Genomic DNA, 16,803 nt, shown 5'->3' on the forward strand with positions numbered 1-16,803 from the left:
TGCAAAATGTGAGAAATGCCCTTTATAATGAGTGTGGTGTATTGTCATGCATACAGAAGAACATTATTCACATGGTGACCAGGCCACTTGGATGAGCAGTTTTGCCCTTCTGCATCATTGCCCCTATAAGAGTGAATGTCAGCCATCATTGATGGGGTGTGTGGAGTAAGAAAGTATACTCAGAGACACTACTCAAGTGGGCTACTCCTGTTCCCCAAACCTGGTGCCTAGTGGGGAGGGGGGAGTTTTTCCTGGTAAAATTGCAGCTGGTTTACTTTTGTACTACAGTTTTCAGTGGGAGCCTGAGAACTAAGTCTGCTACTATTTGCATAGCCCTTTCTCTTATCTGCTCTGAGTACTGCTCCTTTGTTTTATGCCAGAATATCATGGAGGTTTAGGCACGCGGGTGGCGCTGTGGGTTAAACTACAGAGCCTAGGACTTGCTGATCAGAAGGTCGGCGGTTCAAATCCCCGCGACGGGGTGAGCTCCCGTTGTTCAGTCCCAGCTCCTGCCCACCTAGCAGTTCGAAAGCACGTCAAAGTGCAAGTAGATAAATAGGTACCACTCCGTTGGGAAGGTAAACGGCGTTTCTGTGCGCTGCTCTGGTTTGCCAGAATTGGCTTAGTCATGCTGGCCACATGACCCGGAAGCTGTACGCCGGCTCCCTCGGCCAATAAAGCGAGATGAGTGCCGCAACCCCAGAGTCGGTCACGACTGGACCTAATGGTCAGGGGTCCCTTTACCTTTATCATGGAGGTTTAGAAATGCTACAGAGACACAGAATACTTGGGCTCTAAAGTATATATCAAAGAATGAGAATTCTGGGATTTGGCAAATAATTCTCTGTGCTCCCCAGTAATAATTTGTGAATTGTATTTATTTCTAAAAATCATCTACAAGCTAAAAGCAGAGAACACTAAAATACAGCCATTAAAATATAATAAAAAACCCCGGTAAGAGCGAGTTTGAGGCAAATGCCTGCATGAGTAAAATTAAGTTTTTACATCATTTCAAAAAGTTGTGAGTGTATTCAAGTAGCCCCAGAGTAATGTTCTTACAAGTCCCTGGTAAACAAACACTGAATGCTGAACTGGAACATTCAAAAAGGAAAACGAAGGTTTCTTGCACAATCAAATCGTAACTCAGAAGGCCAAGATTAGGTCTTCTCACAAAGACGTGTTCAAACTAGGAACTGTCTCCCACTTTGGAACCCCTGTGCTATGGTCCCAGTCTTCATTTGCCAAGAATCATCTCAAAATCTGCAACTAAATATTTCCAGTGACTATCAAGGGGGCTTAAACAAATCTTAGTAACTATAAAAAGTAAAGAAAAAGTCTATTAAGTTTTTAAACATTGGGTGGTAGCCCTACCACAGAAAAGCTTGCTTTAGCTACAGCTCCTCCACCCAGAATGCACAGGGTTGCCTACCTGCAAAGGTCACAATGGTAGTTAGGGAGAGAGTATGGATAACTCTTAGTGAGGGAAAAGGACTAAGCGAGGAACCTCCAGTGTCACCAAGTAGAGGAGCTTTGCTGTTCCCTGGAGGGTAAGATTAGCATTTGGAAGGGGATACGGTCAAGGATGCCATCATTGTCCTTTTAAAGCCAATAACTTCATTTTTGAGATGTCCAGGTATAATACATATATATTGGACGCGGAGAGCAGGAGGATCAAATAATTGACTACATAGACCTGTGATATGTCTTAAAGTCCTTTATGGAATGATTTGGGAGAAGCTGACCTCCCACATCAATCCACAGAAGTGGTTTGTTGGAACATAAACACAGCGGCTTCTTCTTTTTGCAGTGACAGCAGAAAGCATTATTTGCTCTGTTCACTTTGTGTCCCTGTTCATTCTACAAGGAGATGTTGGACTGGAAGCGACTGAATAGGGAACATGTAATTATGAAAGAAGAATTTCACTGAGAGTAATGATGGCAGATTCCCATGAGCCATGCTGCCATGAGCCATGCTAGCATTTCCTATTTGAGATTTGCTTTCTTCACAGAGGCTAAGTCTAGCGTATGGTCTTTAGAGGGGTGCCCTAGTTTGGCTGCAGGGATGTGGGTGGCGCTGTGGTCTAAACCACTGAGCCTTGGGCTTGCCGATCAAAAGGTCAGCGGTTCGAATCCCCACGACGGGGTGAGCTCCCATTGCTCGGTCCCAGCTTCTGCCAACCTAGCAGTTCAAAAGCACGCCAAAAAGTGCAGGTAGATTAATAGGTACCGCTCCGGCAGGAAGATAAATAGTGTTTCCATGCGCTGCTCTGGTGTCGGTGTTCGTTGTGCCAGAACGCAACGTCATGCTGGCCACATGGCCCGGAAAAACTGTCTGCGGAGAGGACAAACGCCGGCTCCCTCGGCCTGTAAAGCGAGATGAGAGCCACAATCCCAGAGTCGTTCGTGACTGGACTTAACTGTCAGGGGTCCTTTACCTAGTTTGGCTGAGAAGATGAAAACAAGTTTAATTTAAAAGCAGTGATGGATTTATATCACGTTTCTCTCATAACTGTAACTGGCACATGATAGCTTATCATTTATAGCATCTATCAGTGATATTGCTGCTATTACAGCCAGGTTTCAATGGATTGTCATAATTTGGCATGTTATAAAAACCAGACATGAGATGCTACCCAAGCTGGTTGTCTGAATTATGCCCTGGAACCTATTTTCTATTCCTAAACTCAACTGTAGCCCCAATGAAACAATAATAGCTTACCTCTGTGCACCCCAAAGAAATGATAGTAGCAGAGAGAAAATAGGAGGTAGAAAGAAAAACTGCTTTCCTTTGAAGAGAGAACACAGCTAAGGATAAGCTGGAAGAGCTTGAGAAATGGCAGGATCAGTAAAACATGGCTGGGACATCCTTGGCTTTCACGGGTTTTGTATAACTATAAGAAATCACAAACCAGCTTCAACACATCTGGGATTGAAGGGAAGGGTTTTAAGGCTGAGGGGATAGATCTGAACTCTGGACAGGGCCAGCTCTACCATTAGGAAATGTGAGGTAGCTGCCTCAGGCGGCAAGATACCTTGCCCACACCCTGTAAACTTTCCTACTGCCCTCAAGTGTGCTGGAGAATATCCTGTCTTGTAGTCAGAACTGAAGTAGGATTATGAAGCTGAAGTAGGTAGGTGGGTGGGAACACGCTACTTCGTCCTTCACACAAAGTGTAATGAGACGGCCCTTACAAGAATTAAGTACTGAACAGAACACAACTTTAATGTGGAGTTTTCACTGAAAAGGAAACTCTGCATTTTGCTACATTCACATTGGTGTACAGTGGTACCTCAGGTTAAGTACTTAATTCGTTCCGGAGGTCCATTCTTAACCTGAAACTATTCTTAGCCTGAAGCACCACTTTAGCCTATGGGGCCTCCTACTGCTGCCGCGCCGCTGGAGCACAATTTCTGTTCTCATCCTGAAGCAAAGTTCTTAACCTGAGGTAATATTTCTGGGTTAGCGGAGTCTGTAACCTGAAGCATATGTAACCTGAAGCGTATATACCCGAGGTACCACTGTATTGGGATTTCATGGTCAAAATCACAGGATTCTGAGTTCATGGCAAAAGTGGTTGTGGCGCTGCTGTGCTTGGAGCCCAGCTCAGTCCATGTCTATTCAGAAATGTCCCCCTGATTTCCAAAGGAGTTAGTAAAACTGGGCTCCCATGCACCTTTACCTGGGAAGTGATTTAAAATAAGCAAGCATAGCACTGGGCTGCCCAGATGTGTTTTCTGAATTCTGTTAAGAAGGCTTAGCAAAAAAGAAGTATGACTTCTTTCAAGGAAAGTACGGTCTCTTTTAAAGCAGCAGTAATATAAATATAAGGAATGCGGGTGGTGCTGTGGGTTAAACCACAGAGCCTAGGACTTGCTGATCAGAAGGTCGGCGGTTCGAATCCCTGCGACGGGGTGAGCTCCCGTGCTCGGTCCCTGCTCCTGCCAACTTAGCAATTTGAAAGCACGAAGTGAAAGTAGATAAATAGGTACCGCTCCGGCGGGAAGGTAAACAGCGTTTCCGTGCGCTGCTCTGGTTTGCCAGAAGCGGCTTAGTCATGCTGGCCACATGACTGTGGAAGCTGTACGCCGGCTCCCTTGGCCAATAAAGCAAGATGAGTGCCGCAACCCCAGAGTCGGTCACGACTGGACCTAATGGTCAGGGGTCCCTTTACCTACCACTTTGGCTAATGGGGCCTCCCGCTGCTGCCACGATGCTGCCTCATCCTGAAGCAAAGTTCTTAACCCGAGGTAATATTTCTGGGTTAGCGGAGTCTGTAACCTGAAGCGTCTATAACCTGAAGCGTCTGTAACCTGAGGTACCACTGTAATAACAATCTACCTATCATAAAGTGCATTTTTAAATATTTGGCTGTATGTGTAGCCTCTCTGCACCTTTCACTGGAAGCAGAGTTTCAGTTATTCAATCTTTCTCAGTTTGCAGGATTACTGCAAAGCAGCGGAGCAACAATGACAGGATGAACCGGCTTCATATAGAAAGAAAATCGTTCCTGGTAGCTATAAACGAAGAGGCAAAACATGAAGGAGAAAATCGTTAGTGTTTGCAAATCATTTTTGTTTTGTCTTACTAGTTACAGCAAAAAAAAATGATTTTAAGTTAGCAAGTAAAAAAACGGATTTCAAGATCTCCTTTACATAGCTAGGGTATCGATGGATCAAAGTGCTCCAAATTAATATTTTTAGAGATGACCCCCAAATACGGTGACATGTCCTTATACACTGCTTCGTTGCGGTAACAATTCATAAGCACCAATACAAATCTGATTCCTTTCCCATCTATGGTAGCCACTGATGCTCTTCCACTGCTGGGTTCTTGCTATCCATTGTGGCAACCTGAGATCAGGACTTGCCCAAGGTCATCCAGTGAGTTTGTGAGCCAGAAGCATTAGGAAACATGGTCTTCCAGATTCAAACTCAAGTCAATTCTGTTGACCTATATATATATATAGTTTTTAATTTAATAGTAAATCAAGAAAGTTTTATGTCCCAATTTCCTGTGAAATGGGTTTCCACAGAGGTGATCTGGGAGCCCAAATCTATGCATGTTTACTCCAAAGTAAGTTTTGCTGACTCCTGTACTCCCAGGTAATAATAATAATAATAATAATAATAATAATAATAATAATAATTTTTATATTTTTTATATTTATACCCCGCCCACCCCAGCCAAGACCGGGCTCAGGGCAGCTAACACCCGATATAAAACAATTGATCAAAATACTACTTTAAAAATAAGATTAAAATACAACATAAATACATTAATACATTAAGATGCAGACTCCTTTCAGTGGAAACTCAAATCAAAAACTTTTTGGGGGATAAAAATGTCAAGTCTTCACCAAGGCTAGCTATCCAGACTGGTCCTACATGGGCCAGAAAAAAAGCCAGGGAAGTCCCCAAATAGGAGTTCCATCACAGAAGGAGAAAGGAATAATAATAATAATAATAATAATAATAATAATAATAATAATAATAATATTTATTCCCCACCATCTGGCTGGGCTTCCCCAGCCACTCTGGGTGGCTTCCAACAAAATAATAAAATACAGTAATGCATCAAACATTACAGTGGTGCCTCGCAAGACGAAATTAATCTGTTCCGTGAGACTCTTCATATAGCGTTTTTTTCGTCTTGCGAAGCAAGCCCATTGACAGCTTAGCGGATTAGCGCTATTAGCGGTTTAGCAGCTTTTAGCGATCAGCTGTTAAGCGGCTTATCAGCGGATCAGCTGATTAGTGGCTTAGGAAAAGGGGGGGAAAAGGGGGAAAAACCCGCAGGAACTCGCAAGACATTTTCGTCTTGCGAAGCAAGCCCATAGGGAAATTCGTTTTGCGAAGCGCCTCCAAAATGGAAAACCCTTTCGTCTAGCGGGTTTTCTGTCTTGCGAGGCGTTTGTCTTGTGGGGCACCACTGTAAAAACTTCCCTAAACAGGGCTGCTGTCAGATGTCTTCTAAAAGTCTGGCAGTTGTTTTTTCTCTTTGACATCTGGTGGGAGGGCGTTCCACAGGGCGGGTGCCACTACCAAGAAGGCCCTCTGCCTGGTTCCCTGTAACTTGGCTTCTTGCAGTGAGGGAACCGCCAGAAGGCCCTTGGCGCTGGACCTTAGTGTCCAGCTAGAACGATGGGGGTGGAGATGCTCCTTCAGGTATACTGGGCCTAGGCCATTTAGGGCTTTAAAGGTCAGCACCAACACTTTGAATTGTGCTCAGAAACGTACTGGGAGCCAATGTAGGTCTTTCAAGACCGGTGTTATGTGGTAAGTATGCATAGGATTTCGCCCCCTTCATAAGAGCACATCTGAGTGAGCGAGTGGCTGCCCACTGATGGAAATAGGATGCATGGATGAGATATTACAGTTTCATGTAAAGGAAATCTTATGTTCTTACATTAATCATGTATGCTCAACAGAGAACCACAGTCGAAACTGGTTCTCTGACGCATGAAACTACATGATGCACAACTTTGTCATCTTGCTCCCAGCTGCTGCTCCTGGGCACCAGTTTCAAAACCAGAAGGCCATTGTGTTGTTATTATCACCCACAAAACTCCGAAGTAAGGGCACAAAGCATCACCCTCACTCTGACTTGGCTTCAGACATTATCACCCTGGCAATATGAAGCCATATCAGAGGGAGGGTAATAGGCCTGTCCTCTGTAGTTTTAGGTTTGTTTGCTTTTATACACACACACACACACACACACACACACACACACACACAGAGTGGTGCCTCGCAAGACGAAATTAATTCGTTCCGCAAGTTTTTTCTTCTTGCGAGTTTTTTGTCTTGCGAAGCACGGTTTCCCATAGGAATGCATTGAAAATCAACCAATGCGTTCCTATGGAGACCGTCCGGGGACAGAGGGGAAGGCACGCGCCTTCCCCTCTGTCCCCGGAGATTGCGGGGCTGGCAACGGGGAGAAGCGATCTTCTCCCCGCTGCCCCTTGCTTCAAAAGAGGTCCGGGGACAGGGGGGAAGACGCGCTGCGCTTCTCCGCTATCCCCGGAGCTTGTGGGGCAAGCTTCGTTTTGCGAAGCAAGCCCATAGGGAGATGCGTCTTGCAAAGCGGCTAAGAAAACGAAAAACTCCTTCGTCTAGCGAGTTTTTCGTCTTCCGAGGCGTTCGTCTTGCGGGGCACCACTATATATATATATATATATATATATATATATATATATGGTAAAAATGTGGCATTTACCAGCAGTCCTGGTAATAATGCAATTACTGTTCACCTCAAATTTTGCAATTACTGTTCACCTCAAATTTTGCCCTTGTTTGTGCCACCCAGAATCACTGAAATGCCCCTTTCAGCACTGCTGAGTCCCCAAACAGTCTGTACCTTTAAAAGCACATTTAGATGCGCATCTCATGTAACATGTGTTAAAGATTTTAGGAAGATACCCAGAGTTCTTTAAAAACTGTAGTCTTTGTTGAAGGTGCAGCTGTGTCTGTTGGTTTCTGATCTTAAGTCATCTTACTTCCTGGTAGTGCATTCTTTCTGTTTGTTAGGAGGAATCTTACCGATGGGCTACTGTAAAAGATCCCATGTTCAGTGGTGCAGGCATAAATTAACGCAGTATTATTATGTCGCATAAATAAAACACTGCTCTAGCTACCTCATGGATTGTTTCTCAGGTTTCTTGTTATTCTGTTCTTATTGTCCCTCTAACAGGATTGGCAAAGCCTGAACTCCCATCTCAAAAATTCCTGAAAATCGCTTTAGACAAATGCCTTCCTGTAGTTTCGTGCCACCAGGGACTGTTTCCTGGTATGTCTCCAGCAACTTTGTGTTCAAGAAATGTATGGGGAGTTGGGTCAGAAAGGTTGATTCGTGCTTTGAGTGTATTCTGACAGGAAATCCAAACAAAAATAATATGGGTATTTGAAGGAAAATTGGACAGGGGCGCCAATTATAGGGGGTGGAAGGGGCTTCAGCCCACTCAATATTTCTGGGCAGGGGGCCAAGGGCCCCCCAATAATGAGGGGGCCACTAACCCTCACCACTGGCTGACTCGCCAAGTGGGGCCAGTTGGGGCGGGAGGCGAAGACGGTGATTTTCAGTCTCTGTGCTCCCCACCACTGACCCATTCCCCAGCTTGCTGCCACTGGGAGAGTGCTGGTGATGCCAGGCCCCCTCAATGTGTAGGGCAAGTTGGCTTCCCTGCTCCACAAAGTAAAACACGTTGAATTCAATGGGGCTTCTTAGCAAGTTAGTATACATAAGGTTACAGCCTTCAATAGTGATTCTCGACTTTCCTGAAACAAAGCAACTGTTGGGTAGGTGTGGCATGCGGATAACATCTCGCCACTGTTCCACACCTTGCTGGAAGGGTAAATGGAAAAATCTAAAATTATTTCAGCTTGCATGATCTATGAAGAAATCTCCCATTGTGGGCAGGGGCCTAGAACCTCGAGAGTGATTCTGTTATTAAAGTCAAAGCCAAAGTTCACGGTTAGTGCACACTGGCTCCAGGATGTTAGCTTGGAGGTGCAGCTGAAATAACTGGTGTGTGCATTTCTTGTCTACATGCGCAAAGACTGTTAATTAAGGATGATAATCCTCTAAATGATCTTGGCGTCAACTCCTGGTTCAGCTTCTGCTCACATGGAATGTTCCTCATTGTAAAGGCATGTAATAAGAGGGAAAATATCTCAATAAAGCCTCATTCAGTGTGGGCAGAGACTTAAGAGTATATGTGGGCAGAGTTTTAAGAGCAAGCCCTTAAAAGGCTCTTTGCCATTACATTTGGCTAACTTTACTGCAGAATAAATGGGTTGAGTGTTGTAATAATCTGGCTGTGTGTTACAGTGGCATTTACACAGTGTTCAAAACTCTAGTTTGATTTTATTTAATTTGATGTTCTTCCCTCTTAAAACGTGAGTGTGTTTTCAGTGCTGATGTACGTTTCTTCAGCTATGGCATTTTTACGATATGTGTGGTGTAAGGTTACCAGATGTCCCTGTTTCCTGGGGACAGTCCCTGGATTTACAAATCAGTCCCCTGACAAAATCCATCTATTTAGTAGGAAGTTGAAAAGTGTCCCCGGATTCATTGAAAAAAAAAGTCTGGTAACCTTAGTCTGGTGGCATCAGCACCTGGTGTGGGATAACCAGCCTCATATAACCAACATGCTTAAGTCTAAGTAATGCATGAAGGGGTTAATGCCATAGAGAAAGCTGTCCTGCCAGGCTTTGCTAGGTCACTGTGGAAGGAAGGTAATTAAGCCTTTGTTTCCCTTCCATTTACCTGTGAAGCTCAGCGTCTAAAGAGGTTGGAGCTGGTTGCTCCAAATTCAGACCACACAGCTCTAACAACTCTTTATTGTATTCCTGTACCAATAATTTAGGAACTTACCACCACTTTAACTAAATTTTATTGCCTGTGTTTTCTGACTGATGTATTGAAAACACATGAATCGAACATTTGGAGAGTTTGTAAGTACACCATTTTTAGCTCACCAAATGTGTGGTCTTTTTTTTCTATGCTAGGGGAAGAGGGAAACTTTTTGAAGGAACTTTGTTGTTGTTGTTTAGTCGTTTAGTCGTGTCCGACTCTTCGTGACCCCATGGACCAGAGCTGGACCATAAAGAAGGCTGATCACCGAAGAATTGATGCTTTTGAATTATGGTGCTGGAGGAGACTCTTGAGAGTCCCATGGACTGCAAGAAGATCAAAAGATTCTGAAGGAAATCAGCCCTGAGTGCTCACTGGAAGGACAGATCCTGAAGCTGAGACTCCAATACTTTGGCCACCTCATGAGAAGAGAAGACTTCCTGGAAAAGACCCTGATGTTGGGAAAGATTGAGGGCACAAGGAGAAGGGGACGACAGAGGACGAGATGGTTGGACAGTTTTCTTGAAGCTACCAGCATGAGTTTGACTAAACTGTGGGAGGGAGTGGAAGACAGGCCTGGTGTGCTCTGGTCCATGGGGTCACAAAGAGTTGGACACGACTAAACGACTAAAACAACAACAACAAAGTTCTTTCAAAAAGGGCATATTTTAAAGGTTTCATAACCTAGATTTCCACTCTTTACTTTGCTGCATATTTTGTGATTTTAATTTTCTGCTGGGGCTCAACCACCAAAGAGCACTTGCCCCAAACCTGGATTTCGGTTTTTCTGAATGCTTTTTGCTGATTTTGTTCTTCAATGTGGCATACCACCTTGATATATTTTTATGGAAGTATTGATGATACATATGTAAAAAAGGGGAAAGGGATAAAAAAAATAATAATAACTTGATGCTGAAATTCTATTCATCCTGGGATTAATTTTTAGCTCTCTCTTGTGTCAGCACAGCTTATAAATGGCAAAGGTGTGTTAGTTTAACTTGTTAAGGTTGTGTTTTGTATTGTTTATGTATTGTATTGTTTTTTCTCTTTTTTGTTCTTTTTTGTTCTTTTGTCTTTTTCCCCTTTTCTTATTTGTAAGCTTTAAAAGTAATAAATATTATTTTTAAAAAATAAATAAATGGCAAAGGTGTATGTGAATGGGATCTACAAAAGAAGCTTTGTATTGACTGAATAACCAATTCTGTATTTTTCTTGTTTATTTTGGTAATGTGATATTTTCTTTATACTTTTAGAGCTGACCCCGAGGACTGTGGAAGAGTTGCCTCCTCCCCCCAAAATAGACAAATACAAACTTGCAAGATTTTTAACAGAGAAGGCCATCAGGGTATATGTGACTAGAAATAGTTTTTTTTATCCAAAGTATTTATTGGTTGTACTGTATTATTAGCATGCTGTCAGGCCTGCCGCTAGGTCCCAGCTCACAGAGGACCAGCGCCCAGTGGATGTCATATACAAAAGTCTTTATTGAAGTTTAGTTTCCATTTCCAAGCTCTGGGCGCGCAGACCCACGTCTTGACGCTAGACCGGCTTTGAGTCTCGCCCTTCCTTTCGGCGGGCTTTAGGACCTGGCTCCCTGTCAGGACTCCCTGCTGTGCCGCTCTCCTGTGCATTTGAACTTGGCGCGCGCGCCCAGCCGGTAACTTTCCTTCTGACCGTTTCCCCGCTCCCTGATGTGGGCGTTGCCAAGCCTGACTCCTCTCCTCCCGCTGGAGATGAGAACACTGGTCCCGACTCCTGGGACTCCCCCTCCCCACTGCGCTCTGGTGGAGAAGCTGGTCCTGATTTCCAACTGCTGCTCAGGGACTCCCCGCTGGCCCCTCCCTCCTGGGGCTTCCCCCCTGGAACCCCCCTCGCTCTGGCCATCGGTGCTCCCTTCTGTGAGTCCTCCGATTCGCTAGAGAGGCTTGTGGATTGACTCTGCCCACTGTCACTGCCTGCTCCCCCTTCGTACTCCTCCTCCTCACTTTCGATTTGCTCACTCTGCTTTGCCTCTGCTCCTGAACCCCTGACACATGCGTATAACAAATTTGCTTCAATAAATATGGTACCATGGATTCTGAAAGAGGAAGAAAGTGGAATGCATCCAACAAACAAAACAAGAGGAAGATTCTAAAAAAATCAATTGCTTGAAACTCAAAAGCACACATAGCAGCAGTTTGCAAATAACAAATATTTCCCAATTTTTCAGTTTACGTCTGGAGACATAACCTCCCTGTCTCTGAGAGTCAAGAAAAAGTTTCAAAGTTTGTTCCAGTTTGCTAATGTTCTTTGGAACCCGAATGTCTGATGGGGCTACCGCGGCTTCCGATTGGCTGCAGGAGCTTCCTGCAGCCAATCGGAAGATGCACCTTGGTTCACGAACGATTTGGAAGTCAAACAGACTTCCGGAACGGATTCTGTTTGACTTCCGAGGTACCACTGTACTTGCACCGATGGCTACAGTACAGAAAAGCTTCAGGGCCTGGCATTCCTGCTATTGCCAAACATTTGAAAACATGAGGCTCTTCCCTTTCTACAGCTGACAAAGAGAGAAAGATCTCTGTTACACGTGCAACTCCTGCTCAAAGGATAATATAGCATCCATAGGATTGCATCATGGGATTTTCCTCGCACCTTTTGATGTACAGTGGTACCTCTGGATGCGAACAGGATCTGTTCTGGAGCCCCGTTCACATCCTGAAGCGAACGTAACACGTGACTACATGTCTGTGCGTGCGCGGGTCGTGTTTCGCCGCTTCCGCATATGCGCGTGATGTCATTTTGAGCGACGAAACCCGGAAGTAACGCATTCCATTACTTCCGGGTCGCTGCGGAGTGCAACCTGAAAATGCTTAACCTGAAGCATATTAATCCCGAGGTATGACTAATTCGCAGCCCCGATTCAAAACATGGCTCTTTTGAGAAATAGGAAGGGCTGCTGGTGAAGTGAATGAGATCCTTTCTTCAAATACCACTCTCCTGGTTTACATTGCCCCCCTCCCCATACCCTGAAGTGACATTTGGACCTGAAGGAGGAAATCATCTAGGTACTTAAATGTTCCCACTTCAGAGTGAATTTCAATTTGTGGGTAGCTTTTAGACTAGGGAATAACAAGGGGAGAAGAGGCTAACCAGTGCTACTTTGCTGACATTTAAAGTAGCTGTGTAGGCAAGCTTGGCTCCAGGTTTCAGGGGGCTTTATTATGCTGCTGCTCTGAGGGGGAGTTTTCGTTGTCACTGCCCACAATGCCCTGGGCTGATGTATTGTTGCTCCGTTGTGGGCAATTGCAACGATGGCCTCTCAACACTGCTGCACAGAGGAGCCCTAGAAAATGGTTTCCAGTGGCATTGCCAACATCTCACTGACTCATGAAAGACTCTTCTTGGTTGCTGGAGGGGGAAAACGGAACATTCTGGGATCGAATCATAAGCTGAGATGGCTTCTGTAATTCGGGGGTGTCCTGGGAAAAGCAGGACAGTTAAGTACAGTGGTACCTCATGTTAAGTACTTAATTCGTTCTGGAGGTCTGTTCTTAACCAGAAACTGTTCTTAACCTGAAGCACCACTTTAGCTAATGGGGCCTCCTGCTGCTGCTGCTGCGCCGCCAGAGCACGATTTCTGTTCTCATCCTGAAACAAAGTTCTTAACCTGAAGCACTATTTCTGGTTTAGCGGAATCTGTAACCTGAAGCGTATGTAACCCGAGGTACCACTGTATTATGCAATGAGGTCTCCAACAGCTGTCCAAGGAGGCGGATGCCAAATTGCTAAAAAAAAAGTATAGGGATGCTAAATTGCTAAAAAATGAAACTGTGGGAACTGTCCATCAGAGATCTCCTCCATCTTGTCTGCTCTGAGCCTGAAAGGCATTTGCCTGTGATTTCAGGAAAAGAGAATTTTTACAATCTGCGGACCTTATCCGGTAATCCGTGCAGCTTTAAGGAAGAGAGGCTGGGTAGAGAGAAAGCACACTGCTAAAGGCGACATTCCGGACCACAAAGAGGAAGGGAATGACGCTGAACGCGTTGTCAAATCTGGTAAGAGCCCTTCAAATGTCATTAACCCTTTCGAATACTTCCTCCTGCTTTTTATCGGTGCAGAAATTGGCATAAAAATATGAGAAATAAACATGCAAGTTTATATTTTCCTGCTTTGACCTTTAGGAAAAAAGTTATTGTGGGTACCTTGGGAGTTCTTAATGGTTTAACTTAATTATCATGGGGAAAGGGAGAATTCTTTGCATGCTTGTTTTTTCATATTTCTTTCTTTCTCACAGCCAAGAGTTGCCTTTCTTCAAGTTTCCCATAGCCAGTGCTTTTTTTTCTATTAAAAAAAAAGTTTAGGGGTACTCTCATTTTCCTACTCATATTGAAATACTCCCCCTCAATGAGGCCAAACTTAGATTCACAAAATGTTTAGGGGTCTGCGTACCCCTCTGTCCCCCCAGGAAAAAAAGCACTGCCCACAGCTATTGTTTTAGCTACTGCGATGTCACAGAATGCTCACAAACATTCATGAGGCTCACTCATGAAATGTTTAAAATCCGCGCAGGTGAAAAAAGAGCCAGTAGACAGGACATACATATATGGATATGCTGTTTGTGGAAAGAAAGGGATTTCCGTTCTTAATTCAGATGAGTTTTGTACTGTGAAACTAGACCTCTCCCATGCTTAATACATGTTGGGAGTCAGTTTGCCTCAACACTGCAGTGTAGTAACTATTTTTCCCATCAAATTTGAAAAACTTCATTTTTATCGCAGAGATGAAGAATTACGTGCTCGTCAGTCACTCAGTTCAAGGAGAAAGGAAGCCTAGCTAGGGTTGCCATATTTCAAAAAGTGAAAATCTGGACACTAAAAATCTCCCCCCACCCAATAGTTTTTGTGCTATTTTTTTTTTAATCTGCCAAAAAACCACCAGTTCTGACATGGGTTGCCATATAGGCAGGGGTCAGCAAACGTTTTCAGCAGAATGAGTTGCTCACTCTAAAATGGGATTAATAAACTGGATTAGAAATGGCCACAACTTTATTGATTACAGATATAGGTGGAATTTTGGCTCAGGAATTGGGTAATTAGTTAATTTTTAAAAGGTAAGGGAACTCAGTTCCTCTGAGTTCCTGCTCGGTTTAATTTGCTGCAATCTCCTTGATTTGTCTGAAAACAACACACTAATGATTCCTGTTCTGTTATTTTTCACGGCTCTCTGAAAAGAAAGCAAAACTACTTTGCGTGATGAGGAAGGTCAGATTGCCAATTCAAATGACATCCATGATATAATGGTAAGGTTACAGAGGTAATGAGTGTTCCGGTGAAGCAACCTTTGTGAAATATATATGAAAGATCTGCTCTGGATTTCATTCCCCTAGTTTTCCACACACCTCTCCACCGCTGGGCAACATATTTTGGCCATGGAGCAAGCTTCGTTCTCATTGGGCTGTTTTTGAGGTTCCGCCTCCTTCAGGCTCCCCCTGAAAGATTTTGCAGTTCCCCCAAACCTTCAAAGCCACCACAGCCATGTGAGATGTAGCAAGGACGGTTGTGTCTGGGTGGGTTGACTGGAGCATTTAATCACCTCCCTTCCAATTGCATAATGGCAGTCCTCTCATGGGGGATGCGGTTGGCGCTGTGGGTTAAACCACCGAGCCTTGCTGATCAGAAGGTCGGCGGTTCAAATCCCCACGATGGGGTGAGCTCCCGTTGCTTGGTCCCTGCTCCTGCCCACCTAGCAGTTCGAAAGCACGTCAAAGCGCAAGTAGATAAATAGGTACCGCTCCGGTGGGAAGGTAAACGGCGTTTCTGTGTGCTGCTCTGGTTTCGCCAGAAGCGGCTTAGTCATGATGGCCACGTATATCTGAAGGAGCGTCTCCACCCCCATCATTCTGCCCAGACACTGAGGTCCAGCTCCGAGGGCCTTTTGGCGGTTCCCTTCCTGCGAGAAGTGAGGTTACAGGGAACCAGGCAGAGGACCTTCTTGGTAGTGGCTCCCGCCCTGTGGAATGCCCTCCCATCACATGTCAAGGAAATAAACAACTATCTGACTTTTAGAAGACATCTGAATGTTTGATGCTTTATTGTGTTTTTAAATATTCTGTTGGGGGCCACCCAGAGTGGCTGGGGAAACCCAGCCAGATGGGTGGGGTATAACTAATTAATGATGATGATGATGAGATTCTGGTGGTAACTTTTTGTGGTAATTTTACTCCTTTGTCTTTTTCGTTTCGTTTTCATTTCACTTTTAATTTGTACACTGCCTTTGTATATGACCATTCACAAGGCAGTTTACATGCTGAAGAATCAACAATCAAGAGGCATATAAATTTTTATGAAATAAATATTGGGTTAATAGGATAGGAGCTTCCCGGTGGAATCATAATGCAGTCTTCTTTGGGCCAGTCTAGGTTGGTAAGAAATGAAGAAACTACCTTTTACTGGACGATAAAAAAGGATGCCGTCGATTACTATAATCTCCACATTGATCAGATGCTGAACCATTATGCAAGAACTGGCTCCTTTACAACTAAAGTAAGTAGTGTAAATAGTGGATAGGATAACTTGCCATTACAGCAGCGGCTGACATCTGGTATCAGAACTGTAAAGAAAGCAACATGTGGGATTTTCTGTGCAAGGAAAGCAGTCTTGTAGCCGAATCGGTGCTTTCCATCTTCCACATTGTTTTGGAATTTTAGGAACTCAAAAAAAAAATCCACCCATTTTGTCAGAAACCACCCCCACCAATAAAGAAAGCTCAGCATTGGTATTGATAAGGGAACACATCCTAATTGTGTGAGCTTTGATTTCTTACACTTATTACTGATCAATACCACTTACAAGATAAAAAGCAACTGGGGAGAACCTCTGCTTTCATCTTGTTGAGAAGGATTGTATTGTTCCACCCAGGTTTTTGCAGAGCGCAAGCTGTCACTTGTCAGCTTCCACCTGCTTCCTGATTTTCTCCAATGCTTGCAACCTTTTCCTTGCAGAATTTTATATGCATAAGGCATCTACTGTTAACCAGCCCTTTGAAATGGGCGAGTGCCTTGGTCTAATTCGGGGGTCAGCAAACTTTTTTTAGAGGGGGCTGGTTCACCGTCCCCCAGACCTGCGAGCGGCAGAGGCTGTCGGTGGTGGTGGAGGGACGAGCAACCTGAAAGGGCTGGCTGGCTCTGGAAAGGCGCTGCCCAAAATGGCGCTCAGCCAGCTCAGCCCAGGCCCCTTCCTCCACTACGCAGGTGAAATATACTCAGAGTCCTGTAGTGATTTCATGCTCTTTATTGCAGCTTGTAAAACAGTGATTGACTTGCCCCCCAAACCTCAGGCTTTTATATACATTATTTACACAATGAGTCCCGTCTGATTGGCTGATTCTGCTTCCCTCCTGGAGCCTGATTGGTCTTTTCTTGCAGGCCAATCAGTTGTTGCATTCTACGATCCTACCAGCCTAATAGGTTG

At 44.4% G+C, this 16,803-nt stretch overlaps 1 protein-coding gene across 3 annotated transcripts in view; it reads left to right on the forward strand.

Annotated features, from left to right (window-relative positions):
* The first annotated feature begins 1,454 nt into the window (after window positions 1–1,454).
* The window catches only part of TTLL8 (tubulin tyrosine ligase like 8), a 43,959-nt gene continuing 28,610 nt past the window's right edge, over window positions 1,455–16,803 (forward strand). For 2 of the 3 annotated variants that reach the window (XM_081877895.1, XM_081877893.1), the window contains exons 1-7: window positions 1,455–1,547; window positions 4,435–4,551; window positions 7,691–7,786; window positions 10,606–10,697; window positions 13,239–13,389; window positions 14,566–14,633; window positions 15,748–15,876. In XM_081877895.1, coding sequence (XP_081734021.1) covers window positions 4,476–4,551; window positions 7,691–7,786; window positions 10,606–10,697; window positions 13,239–13,389; window positions 14,566–14,633; window positions 15,748–15,876 — 612 coding nt within the window. In that variant the 5' untranslated portion in view covers window positions 1,455–1,547; window positions 4,435–4,475. Of the gene's footprint in view, window positions 1,634–4,434; window positions 4,552–7,690; window positions 7,787–10,605; window positions 10,698–13,238; window positions 13,390–14,565; window positions 14,634–15,747; window positions 15,877–16,803 lie in introns of all 3 variants that reach the window. The other variant, XM_081877894.1, reaches the window with a different exon arrangement.

The sequence above is a fragment of the Podarcis erhardii genome, assembly GCF_964252035.2.
Source record: "Podarcis erhardii genome assembly, chromosome: 10".
Taxonomy (NCBI): Eukaryota; Metazoa; Chordata; class Lepidosauria; order Squamata; family Lacertidae; genus Podarcis; species Podarcis erhardii.